General features: G+C 40.3%; 1 protein-coding gene across 1 annotated transcript in view; it reads left to right on the top strand.

Annotated features, from left to right (window-relative positions):
• RGS5 (regulator of G protein signaling 5) overlaps positions 1–14,373 on the top strand; it is a 43,417-nt gene extending 29,044 nt beyond the window's left edge. Inside the window, exons 3-5 of the mRNA XM_064477945.1 lie at positions 384–445; positions 5,116–5,282; positions 9,268–14,373. Coding sequence (XP_064334015.1) covers positions 384–445; positions 5,116–5,282; positions 9,268–9,429 — 391 coding nt within the window. The 3' untranslated portion in view covers positions 9,430–14,373. The remainder of the gene's footprint in view (positions 1–383; positions 446–5,115; positions 5,283–9,267) is intronic.
• The last annotated feature ends 1,651 nt before the right edge of the window (positions 14,374–16,024 follow it).

Below are 16,024 nucleotides of genomic sequence, written 5' to 3'. Positions count from 1 at the left end.
CCAGGAAACATGAGTTCAATCCCTGTAATGGGACAACTGGATTTTATGCATTTGGGAAAAAAAGACCACAATTAGAGGCACGGTCATGGGGTATTCAAGAATATCAAGATGTAGCTTCATGACAAAAAACTCTACTTCTAAAAAGGGACAGGGCCAACCAAATGGTTCAACAAGAGGTGGAAATATGCAAGATAGCTGTATGAAAGCAAACCTTGCTCATTAAGCCCACTTGTTCAGAAGGGAAAAACTCCAACTCCCTTGTGCTGAGGATGAGTTATCTGTTGTAGCATCTCAAAGAAAAGCAGGTCCCAGTCATTGTTGGCGTATGTGGCTAACTCCCTTTTTATGGCTGTCACCTTTTTCTTTCTTAATGCTTGATTTAGACCCTCACTGGAGGAGGTTCTGCAGTGGCGTGAGTCCCTGGATAAACTCCTGGAGAACAACTGTAAGTCTGAATTATCTCTTGTAAAAATCAAGGGGTGGACAGAGGCAGAACACACCTTTGGGGGTGCCCATGGCCTTCTTCCCCAGTTTTGACACTTGTTCAATTTTGGAAGGATGCCGAGGGAATAAGAAAACCGGGTGTCCTGAGGACCCACGAGTGCAGGTTGTGTTCCCATCTGTTTAGTTTCATGGCTTGGGAGGAAATTTTTCTCTTTATGTTTTTTATTTAATTCAGTTTGAACCAGATTTAAACTAGGAGGTGGGATGCTTTCAAAAGAGGGGCAAAGATAAATGAAACTCAGACTTTGAACTCAAAGAATTAACAGCTTCCTGAGAAAGATAGCCATGTAAGCAAATAATTCCAACAATGACAAAACCCCAGAAAGTGAACTTGTCTCTCATAATAGTAAAAATCCTCAACAGCAAGTGAAAAATACTGGGTAAGGACTACCTTGAATGTGAAGCAATGTTTGAGTTGGGTTTTGAATAAAGATTAATTTTAAAGTGGATATGAATGATAATGGAGAAAATCAGCATTTATTGGGTGTCAACTGAAATAAATGCACAGCCTGAAAGTTGAGAGTTATGTTTTATTTGGCGGGAGGACTCGAGCCGGGATGACAGCCTCTCAGATGGCACTGAGGGACTGCTCGGAGGAGCTAGGATATATAGGAGCTTTACAACAAAGACCAGGTAGTTGGAACATTAGAAGATTACTTGTTAACTAGAGAAAACCAGACATCTCAAGTTAAAGAATTTAGCGCTTTTCTATGTATGGGAGGGAGCAAACATTTGGGCTCATTGAATTCATTCCTTCGACAAGCACCTAGCTATCTAGGGCCAGTATCCTGTCTTTTCTTATTCTGAGTCCCTTCAGGTGCACCATTGTGATTGGCTGCAGAGGCTGGGCTGCAGGCTTGCCTTCAGTGGGGGGTGGCAGCAGTGGCTGATGGCTTGATGGCTTCAGCATTCTTTGTTTACTGATATGTTTTGCAGTATTTTTTGTTCACATGAGCTATTATTATGTTCAGTGTCATGTGAGAGCCTTACACAAGTTATTTAACCCTTCTAACAACCCAGTCAGGTAGGTTCCATTAGTACCCCATTTAACAGATGTGGCCACTGAGGCTCAGGGAGGTTAGATTACTTGCCCAAGTTACTGCAGTAACGTGGTGTGTGAGATTTCACCTCCAGAAAATCTTGACTCTAAAGCCCCTGCTTTGAAACTGGAAACTATGTCATGGTACTTGTCAATGACCCATGTCTCACTCTCTCTCCCCTAGGAGAAAAGATTTGTGCTGATCTGCTTCTCAGTCTTTTCCCTTTCCACCAGTCTCACTTGGGTTTGCCTTACACTCCTTTGATTTTTAAAGTGGTTTTATAGGTGGTTTCATTTTGTTCTTTAGCAGGGCTGTTACTGTATTGTACACAGATGTCAACAGTGACTTCATTCATTAGGGCCAGCTCTGGGATCATAGTGTGGGTCACAACCCAGTGTTTCCACTAGACCAGAGGATCAGGTGGGTTTCCCCCGCTCCCTAGGAATAGGGCGCCTGAAGAGGTGTGTTGAGAGGTTATGCTGAGGCTCTGTGCAGGCTCAGGAAGGAAGAATGTAGGGTTTATCAGGGCTGTGTACCAGGAGCTCTACTGGGCCGTGGAGTGGGCAGGGGAATAGCATGGGGCAAAGAAGACATGTGTGTTCCTCACAGAACAGAGACATTTGGCCCAGAGTAGACCTGACTCTGATCTAAGAGGACGTCCTCAGGAGTAATGGGAATTCAGCAGAGAGCATCTCTGAGGAATGGACCAGTAGAAAATGAGCAGTTAAGGAGGTGAAAGCATCTGGGGAGTGGCGTTAGCGGGTCCTAGGAAAAGCTCCTCCAGAGAATCGTTAAAATCCGGATAAGAGAAAGAACAGCTTTAAACATCTCCCAGGCTGATAGAGTATAAAGCTGTTTTAGGAGTCTTGCTTTAAAGTCCACACATTGATAAAAAGTCTTGAAATAATATCATGGGATTCAATGGGAGCGATGAAGCCAGTCCGCAGGAAATAGACTCAGAGCACTGGAAAGTTGTTTTCCAAGATCATTCCCTGGAAAAGATGACTTGGTAAAAGTTAACATTGTTGAGGGATCCTGGCATGCATCCTCAGGTCATAGGTAACAATGTTTGGGGGTGCGGTTTCTACCTTTTTCAAAGACTCAGAGAGGGTGATTCATAGATAACAATGTTGGGAGGTCTCTACCTTTTTCAAAGTCTCAGAAAGGGTGATTACAGGCCTGACTCACCATGTTGTGGGGAAACGGGGGCTAATGAGAATAAATTGGCCCCGGACTTATTCTGTGAAGTTATTGCTTCCTCCGCCGTCTTAGATGTGATTGTGTGGGAACTGGTAAAACTTCATTCCTGTGTCAATTCCCGGCAGCTAGAAAGTGCCTGGAATTTTTTTTTTTTTTTCCATTTCAACAGAGGCTTCCTGACACCCTTTGTTTAAGAAACAATGAAGGCTTTAAGGATGACAGACAGACAGAGAACTCGGTCTTATTTCTTCTTTCAGCATACACCATTGACCACCGTGTCACTGAATTATAACAATTAGTGCTGGAAATATAGTCGGAAATATGGGCAGAGAGCGAGTGGGAAATACACCTGATCTTACCCACGTAAAGATTATCAAATGGCTTTAAAGTAGTTCTTCTAGCTAGGTTTCTAGAGAAAACTGTTTATCATACTTACCATTGCTCCCTGATGTATTTTTAGGTGTTGATCAATTAAAAAAAAATACTCTTAGGTTAAGGACAGGGAAAGAGGATTAAAATGCAGTGTCTTGTTTGGATCCAGAAATCACTGGTGACCCTAATCCAAGTTGATTATGACTTAGTCATTCTGTTTCTTTAGAACTGAATATAGTTGCAGGGGAATGTGAGGGGCATGAAGACAATAAAAATGTATAGAAGGAAAATTGAAAAAAGGACAATGGTATATTTCTGGTTTAATCATCACATTTTGTGCAAATTGTATGAAATCAATGCATTAGGCAATGACTAATGAATGAAAATCTATAAAAAAAAAAGAGTAGGGAGAAATATTCAAGGGAAAGGGAAACAGATTGAAATTAGGTCAAAGGAAATGAATTCAGTACACAAATATGTTCTCCAAGTAGAACTAATGAATTGCAGAAATATCTCCTGATGGGGAACAAGTTAGAGGAAAAGTGGGCCCTGATGTACTGGTGACAGTCAATCCAGCTTCTGCCCTGGAAGGCAAATGACACACCATGAATGCCTGTAATTGTGATATTGTCTGTGGAAAACTAGAATTTTCTCTCCTCCTTTAGAAATCTACTTTCCTTAGATAGTAAATGGACATGGATTCTCTCTCAATACATACCCATTTGTTAGAATTGGGGCTAAAATGCATACATATAGTCAGCTTTAAAAGGAAGAAAATATTGGTGGGGGAGGGTATAGCTCAGTGGTAGAGCACATGCTTAACATGCATGAGGTCCTGGTTCCAAACCCCAGTACCTCCATTAAAAAAACAAGGAAGAAAGTATTGAAGATATAGAGTGATTTGTCCTCTGTTCCTCTCCAGTGCCTTTCTAAATCCCAACCTTTTCTTTTACCATTTTGGAGGGTAGAGCTGAAGGGGTAGGAAAGAAAAAAAAAAGGCAGATCCAAGAATCTCATATATATACTCAACATATATAAACTCAATAGGGTTTCAACTCAAGAAAATCAAATATATATATATATATACACATATATATATTTGTATATAAGTGTATAAAGATATATATATTTAAATTATAAGCTGAAATATTTTCTACATGAGCTACATTTATCTACTCTTAACACAGAATCACAATAGTTATAATTACGTTAAATTTAATATGTTTTAAAGTCTAATGTATAATTGATAGGCATTGTAACTGCTCTGCATGTGGTAGCTCCATCCGTCCCCTTCCCACTCCTCCTCCAGGTCTCTGACTGTCACTTCCTCATGGAGGCCTTCCCTAAGCCTAACCCAAAGTGAGGTCAGGACCCTGCTGTTACTCTGATACTATATTTCATATGGTTTTATTTTGTTGCATAATTGTGTGTGTGTTTTTCTTCACTTTTCTTCTATATCTCTCCCATAATCTATAAGCTTCATCAGGGCAGGAACCATCTCAATTTTATTTACCATAGTTCCTGGAACATAATATTTTCTTAAAAATCATCTGTAGAAAGAAAAAGAAGACTAAGTAGTTTATACATGATAATCAACATTAAATTATTTATACTGCCAAATCAAGTTTTAAATGTATTTTTTTTCTTTTTTGGTAATTGCTAAGTATCGAGAATGGCAATAGTGTTCACAGTATTCCTTGATGCCATATGCAGATAAACCTTCATCACCCAAACACAGACTTCTTTGGATCTGAATCCCAGCTCTGCCACTTACTATCTGGTTAGGTAACAGCCTCTGACCTTTCTTGTAAAATAAGGTACAGCATCACCTGCCTGTTAAGTTTGTGGTGAGGAGCAAATGAGTTAGCTTTTGTAAAGTTATTACATAAATGGCATGTATAGCAAATAATGCATTACAATGCATTACAAAGTGAGATAGTATTGATAGACATACAGATAGATTGAATGCATTTCCTCCAATACCTTTTTCCCTTGCTAGATGGACTTGCCAGCTTCAAAAGTTTCCTGAAGTCTGAATTCAGTGAGGAAAACCTCGAGTTCTGGCTGGCCTGTGAGGATTACAAGAAGATCAAGTCCCCTGTCAAGATGGCTGAGAAGGCAAAGAAAATTTATGAAGAATTCATCCAGACAGAGGCTCCTAATGAGGTTGGTTCTGGTGGCTAGGTGGGGGAGTGTGGCCAGTGGGGTTCAGCTCAACAACTTCCCAGGAAGGATTTCCATCTGCAGTAAAAGGCAATTTGAGAGTGAGCCACCTTCCTTAAGCACCGACTGAGCGCCAAGGCGGAGCAGCAAGGTCAAGCAGATATGAACTTGCATCCTCTTTAGACCACGTTCTAGCAACATGCGTCTCACTTCAGGAGCATGCAGTTGCAAGCGGGAATGATACTAGTGGTATCATCTTGGATGCATTGCTGAGTCTCTCTGAACTTAGTTTCTTTCTTTGTGAAAATGAGGATACTGAAGACTGTTTTGCAAAGTTGTTGTAAGGAGGAAATTAAACAGTGGATGTGAAAATACACATCTCAGGGTTGGAACTAATTAATGCCTAATGAATGTTCCTACCACTTAATCTTTTCTTTCCTCCTTTTCCCCTTCCCCACTTTTCCCTTTCTCTCCTTTTTTTTTTTTTTTTCTTTTTGGTAAAAACTCTTTTCCCCTCTATTCTCCCTCATCCTTTTGTTTCCCCCAGGCCTTTTTCATTTACAGTCTAGTCAACACTCAACAGGGTTTCTACTCAAGAAAATCAATTATTATAAGATAACAGAGTTATCAGAAGAGAATATGCCATTAATTGACAACACACTTAAGATGTGTATTGATTTCAAAACGGCTTTGTGGTAGATTATCTGCTCTTTGCTATTTGTGAAAATGAATTGAAAAGACTTTTTGTGGAATCCAGAATGGCCTTAGCAAGACCTATTCATCATGTTTTGATCAGGTCACTAATTTCACATTGTACCCCATATTCCAATCTGGACATCAAATATTTCATCAAGACTTGGGGTCAAGCACAGAGGTGATCTGAGCAAAACCCCTAGGTCAGCAGTAATCAGTTTAAGATGACTTGAGAGGGGAAAACCCCCAGTATCCTTTTTCTCTCACAGGTGCTCTATACTTTTGAGATTCCACCATTTGATATTTATTCCTTTGGTTATGGATTACTCATCACTGATCTTTTCTAAAGGGTAAACATGTTTGAATGGATGGACAAATTATATACCTTAATACCAGCAGATGAGTTCTCTCCATGACACAAGAGGTGGAGGTCAGGAGCATGGGAGCATAAACTACAATAGGTAAAGTGGAGGAAGTGAGAGTCCTAGACTGGAACTAGGTTTAGACCTGCCCTGAAAATTATTTTGTAATCCTTTCCAGTTCGCCTCTTCTACTCCTCAGTCTCCCACCCCGTGCCCATATGTTAGCTTTCCTCTACTTCCGATAACATTTGTGCTGGGCCGTTCTTTCTTCTCTCAGTATGGAATCTCAGTTTATGATGTTATCAAGGAGATTAATTTGGTATTAACGTTGGCCCACATTTCTTGACTTCAACTGATTTCCCACTTCTAACCTTCCTTCCTACCAACTTCATTCCTCTTCACAGAATTCTAGGATTTGTTGCAATATCTGCCAATGGTGGAGACCCATCTGGACAATTGCTAGTTGCTCTGAGCTCTAGGAAAACATTGTTCACCAGGTTCCTTATGAAAACATTGATGGTTATTATGGAAATATGACACATTAAAAATGGAGTTTCAAAATAAATGAAACTTTGGCTGAGTTACTGGAACAAACAAATGGTGGCCCCCGTTATAAGGACCTGTGAGCTTTAATTAAAATGCCTTGACTTCCAGTCTCTGAGCCGAGCATCAGAGAGAATGTGCTTCTTGTTCCTGGCACTTAACAAGCATTCAGGGAATATCTGTGAGATGAATAATTAAAGATGTCCCAATTAAAGACCTTTGTCGATGTGTGACTTTGGGTAAGTTTCTAATTAAACCTCTCTAATTCTTAGCTCCCTTAACTATAATCATCTCACATAGATTCAAAAATTCTCCAAATCTTGTATTTTGAGCCCAAGATTTACTATTTTGTTTTGATGAGTAGCAGATTGACCTATGCAACAAGTTTACCCAGGCAAAGAGTAATCTAAATTTTCTTTCTCTGAATATTCACCTCAGCTCTTTAATACCAGGAACTGAAGGAGAGGTACAGTGGTAAAAAAAAATTGGGACTAAGGTTTTAAAAAGAGAAATGATCCTGTGTAGTTCAATAAGTAGATAATTCACATATATTGCAAATTGTCAAGTGCCCATATTTTAAATTAATGAAAAAATAGTTTCTTAGCTCAGCAGTAAACAGATAAGCACGTATCAGAATGATTCGTTAGAAGAGGGCTATGCAAAAAATAAAAATAGTAAGATGAGTAGCTGTTATTTGCTGGCGCATACAGTCTGTTAGAGTTTTAAATATATCACTTAAAAAATAAAATTAATAGAGAATTTTATAATTTTTAGAAATTCAACTATTTTGAGTAAGGTTGCCCACCTAGCTCAGTCTATATTTAAGAAAAGAAAGAAGCATTGCTTTAGTGTGGCTGAGAATACAGAAATATGCATTATAGCCTCAACTCCGTCCCTCACTAGCAGTTTGTAGGTGTGTAACTTAACCTCTTTGGGTCTTGGAGTCTTCACCCGTGAAGGCAGGCATCGGACCACGTCACCTCCGAGGCCATTCCCAGGGCAGCCTCTGTAGTCACCTACCATCCCTGCATAAAACATACAGGTCCCGCTCACCTGTGGGAAACCACGTCATAGCCTCAACTCGCTTCACCGTGGACCTTTGATCACTCACTGCTCTTGTCTGTTCTGGCCTGGTAATCCCATCATGCCTCTGTCCCTGACTCTGTCCTAAAGCTGTGGACAATTCTCTGAGCTCAAATAGCTTTTCTTCAGGAGCAAGTACCTCTAGCAGCCCAGGAGAGAGCTAAAACACTTTCTGATGCTCAAATTCAGAACCACTGGCTGATCTGTATTCTGTTTCTCTTTTACACTCCCTTAAAAGTCATTAAAACATACAACGTGATGTACAGCGATTCCTCACAAATGATCCTCAGGCGAGCCCAGGCAGGCTGTATGCTGCAGAATGCCGGGGGGCCATTCACGTGGACTCTAGCATGAATGATGTCCCTGCAAGTGGCGCAACGTAGTGGCAATGCAGCCAGGACAAATATCTAAGCCACCGCACCTTCCAACACGGCAGTCTCATGGGTAAAAGCCACACTGCTGAGCTTTTGAATCTTCCCTCCACCACTAAAGAGCTTGGGCAAAGCATTTGAATTTCTGTCCCTCAACCGTAAAATGTACATGTCAGTGTCTGTCTTCCAGCGTTGGAAGATAAAGTGAGTTCCTCAGCACAGTTCTCAGCCAGTGTCTGGCACAGATTTAGAACTCAATAAACATTAGCTGCCACTTTTATTATTATTGTGCTGGAACCAGGGTATCCTGGTTTGTTTCAGGAAAAGACCAAGTTGCCTTATTCTACTGGAGCCAGGCAAGAGGTCTTGGACCCCTGGCCAGAATTTCCTTCTCCTTCTTCATTCTCCCCAGGAGGTGTGAAACCAAATGCTGTGGTAGGAAGATTGTGGGATTAGGCATCAGGGTACATGGATTCAGATTCTGCCTCTGCGTTCAAATACATTTATTCTCTCTGTGATCTTGAGGAAACCTCTATCTGTCTGCCTATCTATCTATCTATCATCTATCTATCTATCTATCTATCTATCTATCTATCTATCTATCTGTCTTTCTATCTATCTATCTTTCCCCTACAAAAGGAAAGACTCATTCTTAAGGTTATTGTGCGGATTAAATGAGGTCTGCCCTGTAGCTGCCTGCTTCTAACACTGAGTCTCTAATACTGGTTGGAGCTTAATCTGAGTCATGCATTTATTGGAACACCAGTTGCCTTACCCCACTGCCTGCAAAATAAAAATGATATGATATTTTTCACTTTCTACCAGTCTCTTCCCCTCATGTGTTCTATTGGTGGGAAATGCCACTTCCATCCTCACTACTCTTCATCAAATCCCACAACCTGGGCTGACTCAGTGACCCTGTTTCCTGGCTCACAGGTGAATATCGATCACTTCACGAAGGACATCACCATGAAGAACCTGGTGGAACCTTCCCCAAGCAGCTTTGATGTGGCCCAGAAAAGAATCTATGCCCTGATGGAAAAGGATTCACTGCCTCGCTTTGTGCGCTCTGAGTTTTATCAGGAGCTCATCAAGTAGCAATTTAATCAGGCTGTGAGAACCATCCTGAGAGTTATTTCTTCCGTAACAACCCTGTATTGTCCAGCAACCCACTTATCTTCCTATAGCAGGCTTGCTCAAAGGTTCTCAAGCAGGGAAAATCCCCGAGAGTGTTGCCTACTCTTTTGCCCACATTGTTTTGGCCTGAATGCCTTCCTTTTCCAGTTTCCTCTTCCTGCCCCCATTCTTAATTAACCTCTACTCTTGTATGCTGTTGTGAAATTCAGTCAGAATGACAGAAAAACTCTACTTAAGGAAATGTAAGACAAGAATATGATATCATTGAATGTGGGTCCGTTTGCTTTAGGTAACGGATCTCCACCTAAATTGGTGTGAAAAAGAATGTGGATGTGCAAAGACCAGTTTCAAGTGAGATTAATTGATCTCACCTGTTGTTTTAATTCTGATCCAGAAGGTCACCCCTCTTATTATCTCTGAACTTCTTTAGTAATAAAAGGTGGCAAGAAAATTATGAGGCAGGCATTATTTCATTCTTTAAGCAAATACATTGTTTAAAATGTTGATCTTCCTCTGAGAGCATCCATGTGCTAACTGAAGATTATAAACAAAAGATACAGCCATGAATATGTTGTATTTTCACAAAATCCATCTGAACACAATCCATATGGCCTCTTTCCCTGTACTTCCCTCATACCCTCCCACCTATAAAGTTATTAAATTCTGTATTAAATCAATGACCTGAGATTGACAGTGGACTACCGTATAAATGTATCTATGACTCTAGTCTATAGGACAAAAATTTCAATTTCCAAAGTATTTTAAATGTCACCTGAGTATAAAATTCCAAAAATTTAAACTCCAATCTTGTAAAATAAAACAGTTGCTGCTCATTGCAGCAGTCTTCCCACCTTAATATCAAGAGGGCTGTACGCTACGATGGGAAAATTTTTGTCAAGCCTAAACTGGTTAGTTCTCCTAGGATCTGTTTGTTTAGTAAATGACAATTATATTCAAACAATCATGTTATCTTTCAAAAAATCAATTTGATTAAATGCAGAGGACTGCTAAGTGACATAAGTACCCTGCATCTTGAAAAATAATGTGATCTTTTAGCAACACCTCACTTCCCTTCCTTTTGGCTCACTGCATTTAGTGAATTGTATTTATAGTCAAAGTGCACGTTTAGACTCCTAACATGCCTTACACACCACCAATTGATAGACCATGATATTTTTTAGTAGGTTTAAACATTTAATTCTGTATTGCATTATTATAAGTCTTGCTAAAATTTTTTTCTAATCTTTAGTAGATTTGGTTAAGTAATGATTTACATAATCTAGTCATAGACTCTAACTCTGTATGAATATAACCAAGGTGAGGATATTGAGTTAATTAAAAAAGTATTTTTCAAAGGATTAATAAAAATCTGAAATGTTCAAGTAGAAGATTACATTTGCTTAGTCTTGTATCTCCTTTTGTTTTTCTTTTTTCATTTGCACATTGCTAGCTTCACATTTGTAGCCCATTTATTCAGTTATTCCTTAAGAATATTGAAAGTGAGCGACCATATTACTGTACTCTTTGAGTAAACACTGTTCATGTTTGTTGGATTTTCCTCGTTTTTGTTATTTCCAAAGATAACACGCCCTTCCTGAATACTTGCCGTTTCAAATTCCGAAAATGGGTTGGAGTGACTGGGTCTACGGCCAACTCTTGCTGGTATGGTGTGAGTTCATTTATATTTGTTAATATTGCTCACTTCAAAGAAACTCTGTCATTAAGCAGTCGACAGCTAGGCTGGATCAACATTGGGAGCATGAAACAGAAGTTCCCATCATGTCCATATGTGCAGGAGTGACAAGCAACTCACACCTAGAATTCCCGGCACCATCTTCCTCACCATCTGTCTTTGCTGCCCCAGATCAGAATGAAATCACCAGTCCTTTACGTGCTAAGGCAGCTAGAAAATGTAAGAACCGAAGAATTTAGGTGAGTTATTTTTTTTCTTGAATGACAAAACATTTTTAAGAGAAATTTTGATGTCATTACAATTTCAAATACCTTATTCTTTTTATTTGAAATAGCCAAATGTTTGAAAATACCCAGAGATTTATCTAGAGATCACAGAGTTCACCAAGACAGTCGATGTTTCAAAGACTCAGACTTACCGCATTCACAAATTGACTGCACAACCTTGAGTGGGTAGACTTGTGGGTGGAGGATAAGAAGGACCTTCACCTTTTCATGAGCTGAACCCAGGAAGCAGAGGGCAGGAAGAGCACCAGGAGGGCAGTGTCATGAAGGCTGCAAGAAGAAGGAAGGCCTTGCAGTCCACCAGTGATATGTAACATAAGTATGTGTGATTTTAAATTTAAAGCAGTGCACAGACAGGCACATACACATTAGAAACTCTTCTAAATAATAAAATTAAAAGGAATACAAATATCACAGCCTAAAATGTGAAAGCAAAGCAAACGTATGAAAATTGCCCTAGAAAATTCTTTGAAATCTTTTTGAAACTGTTTTTAAACTTAAGGGGGAAGAAAACCACAACTGTGTTACTGGAAGTTTCCATGGTAACACGAATAAAATAACATTGTTTTAAATTTGGGGGAATTAAGAAAACTGGGATGATTGTACCAGGAAAAAAAATGTGTAACGTCTGTTTATCACTCCCTTTGCCTCCTCCCCTTCCTCCCCACTCTCCCTGGAGTAAATTGCCGGGGAAAGTATGGAACTCAATGCAGGAGCCCTGTGGTGCTGCTTTCCTCCCTGTGAAAATGTAACACAGTCCTAAGTGCATCTGGGATGTAGAGAGGTGGTCAATGCGAACAGGAGTATATGTGTCTCATTCTTGAGAGAAACCTAAGATTAAGCAGGCCCGGGGATGGCCATAACCTGACTTTTTCTGCCTGGGTTTGATGTAGTTTGTGGTTAGCGTCAGATTAGGATCTAAACTGGACCAGAACAAAGAGATAGACTATTGAGTCTAGAGTAAATTAGGAGGCTGTGTTCATGTTTATCTGCTAAAGTAGTGCTTGTTCGTGTGAACAACCCCCAACACACACACACACACACACACACACACACACACACACACACACACACAGAGACACACACACACAATTTTCTTTCTCCCAGATAAACACCTTCTGAAATGCAGAAGTAACTGAGGCATTTCCGTAGCTTTGCTTTCAAATCAAATGCATGAAAGTATTTTGTGCGCTGCTCCCCATATCACCTTGTGGACTCTTAATTCTCTGCTGTATAAATTATGCTTTAAGCAGACTTCAGTTTCTAGTACATAAAGAGAAGAACTTGATAAAGAAATTGTTTTTATTTTTATCCTCTGCAAAGTCATGGAATTTGCTCGGTTGATGTGTTCTCTTTACACATTCCCTTTCGATAGAGCGAAGTTATTCTTTCTCAAAGAATAATAGATGTCCAGAAGTTTCGACAAAAACTTGTCAGGCTATCTGTCCCATCACAAATTTGAAAATTTGAGATTCATTTCAAAGGCGATTTATATTTCAGGGAAATGATTTTTACCCCTGAAATCATTCCTTCTAGCAGGCCATTTACTTTGTTTCCTGGTAATTTAGCAGGTTTGGAGAAAAAGGACCATGAGAAAAGAAGGGGGGAAAGAAGGGAAGGGAAGTGGTGAGGAAGTTAAGTGCTCAGGCCTATCAAGTGTGTCCATTCACTAGGAAATGTCTAAGAGCAGCTCCACTTAATTGAAAATCACGTTGCTTCTTGCTGTCACCATCAAGATTTGCAGGAATGCATTTCTTGATTATCAATGCAGCTAGATGTGAAACCTCATTTTAAAATCCTAAGGAGTCTTGATTAGATAAAAGAACAAATATAGAGGGTTTACTTTCCCTGGTCAGCTTGCATTCCACAGAGCAGAGCATGGAGAACTCAGTTTCTAACATCTAAGCATCCAAACCCAAGGGCCAGGCAACTCTCTGTAGCTTCTGGACGTGACATCTTAATGCATATTGGCATATCCTGTCCAAATTGTCATTAGAACTTTCTGGTTTTCTAGTCTCTCCATTCTATGAGAAGAGTGTGTGTTTAATATTTGCTTGTGACAAGGCTCTTTGGTTAATAATTTAGAACTGCTATTTCTGTTAAATGTATTTTCACCCAAATAGGTCATGTGGCTGACCGGAGCAATAATCCAAAGAAAGGCTTTCCCTCTCAGCATCTTCGAGCTGTAAAAATCAACTGTTCTGCGTGAGGAGACATTCTTAACTTTGAATGGAAACTTGTAGCAAAGAGTGAAGGGCAAAAAAGAAACAAAAACTTGGGAATATTTTCCTCACCTCACAATTTAACAATAATCTTCTAACCTTTTTTATTAGTTGAGAAGCTACAAATCCAACTCAACATTCATATTCAGTTTAATAAGTCTCTTGTTTTCTCACCTGAGATATTTTTCCTTTCTGCCTCACACCTATACCTCCATTTCTCTTCTCCATCTGCATGAGGATACATTTAAAATAGTTGAGTCTAATCACAGTTATGTAATAATGAATACAGTTTAAAATATTTAACTTCGCAGCTAGGAAAATGTCTAAACTAAGCCATAACAAAGTAACAGGAAGATCTGAAAATTTTTCTGATGGAGAGAAGTAATCTGGATAATTGCTGCCAAAAGTAATTTCATATGATATAGTATTAGATTTGGGGGGGGGGACTAAATTTTTTTTAAATGCTACAGCTTGCAACTCATCTTCAGGAGATCAGCTCAGAGAAAGGAGTGGAAATGGAAGGTTGGGCAATCCATTTGTCAGCATGTACCCTGTATGGTTTTCATTTAGGAACAACTTTGTTTATCTTCTGATTTTGTATCCAATACGTTGTATGCTATGTAACTCATACTTCTTGATAAAGCACCGAATATGTATCTGTAACCACAAGCACGTATATTATATTAAACATATATCTAGATAACAACCTCCTATGAGTCCTTCTTGACTCCTGGACATTCTTGACATGAAATTCTTTCTTAAGACGCTTCTGAGGAAGAAGACTTTGCTCAGTCCTTGGCAGCCACGCCTCATGGCCAGACTTCCGGGTCTCTTTGTCAACGAGGTCACACTTCCAAAATACTCCCACCTTTGGAGAATGCTGAGTGTAAGGCAGACAGGCACAGGTAGGCGTGCCCTCCCACAGGTGACTTTGGAAGTCTTAGTTATGTTTTGAAGAAGCAGTGCCATGTGATCCACGGGAAGGACCTGCTGTGACATGTGAGAAATAGGTGCCTGCCTCAGATTGCGCTGTTAAAAAGCCCAGAGCCTCTTGGCTTCCGGGTAGAATTCTTGGAAAACATCACAGACACTGAAAGAGGAATTGGAACCCAGGGGCTTTACTGAATGGGATGAATGGAGAGTGATGTTCCCTTATTTCTTTTAACTGAATATTTACCGTGACTGCTTTTTAATTTAGCAGTGAATGTCATAATGTCCGTCTACTGGAGTTTCACTAACGATTCTACTGACAATGGGAAGAGAGGTTGTTATGGAATCAGGTCTGTTTGCCCAGCAGGCAGCAAATCAAACGCTGAGATGCCAAGGTTTTGTGGCCGAAAAAGAGTTTATTCACAAGGCGGCCAAGCATTGAGATGGGAGAACAAGCTTCAGATCCACCTCCCCGAAGGTGAGGGCGTTGGGACATTTATGGGATAAGCAGAGTGATCTCAGTCGTGGGGGAAGGTGGTCAGAGGTAGGGAGAAGGTGAGGGAATCCGTGTTCCATGCAGGTACACGTTGGTTACCTGCTTCTGCATGTTCCATATGGAGGCGCTTAGTATGATCTGAGGGTGCAGTTTTCCAGCCCTCTGACCTCAAAAGGCCATTCACGGACAGCTGCTCAAGCCCAGCTTAGGGTCAGTCAGCATTATCTGACTCACACTGGGCGACAAGTGACCCCAAATTCCTGTAAGACAACTGGGCTACGTGAAGCTGGAAAGGTATGCAATGAAAGAGAAAGAACAAAAGAAAAGAAAGAAAGAAAGGAAAAAAGTAACTCAAGTGGGCTTAATCAGTAAAGGCAGTTTACAAGCAGAGGGGTTTTAATAAGCTGGTCCCCTTTCATTGTGCAAGCCAAGAAAAGCTCAAGAATTCCTGTTTTCCACCAGCTTCTGTTGAGTCTATGGGGCATGGTTTCAAAGTGATGAGAAGAACCTCAGTCCAGAACATGTCAGAGCTGGGATAGACAGTACAAATGCTCTCGTGTGCCCAGGATGAAGCCCAGTCCTCCTCTCTCTGCAAAGATTCTGTTCCTCTGAGACACCAGCAGCTGGCTGTGGGGGTGGGGGACAAAAACACCTGAAGCTCTGACAGCAAAAGAAGCATCGACTTGCCTGGCCTGTCAGATCAGCTAAATTGCCCTGGGTGATCAGGTCGGTAACACATGTCACACACAGAAAACCACTCTGCCATCCTCAGAAATCATTCTTCTCCATCTCTATTTTAAAGATGAGGAAACTGAGGCCCATTGAGCTGAAATGGCTTGTCCAAAGTTATACATCTGGATAAGGGCATACTCCTTACAGATGATCTGATTCCCAGTCCGTTTATTTCTTTGAAACAATATTTGAGTTATGC

The sequence above is a fragment of the Camelus dromedarius genome, chromosome 23 (assembly GCF_036321535.1).
Source record: "Camelus dromedarius isolate mCamDro1 chromosome 23, mCamDro1.pat, whole genome shotgun sequence".
In the NCBI taxonomy this organism is placed as follows: Eukaryota; Metazoa; Chordata; class Mammalia; order Artiodactyla; family Camelidae; genus Camelus; species Camelus dromedarius.
This window is presented reverse-complemented; position numbering and strand designations above follow the sequence as displayed.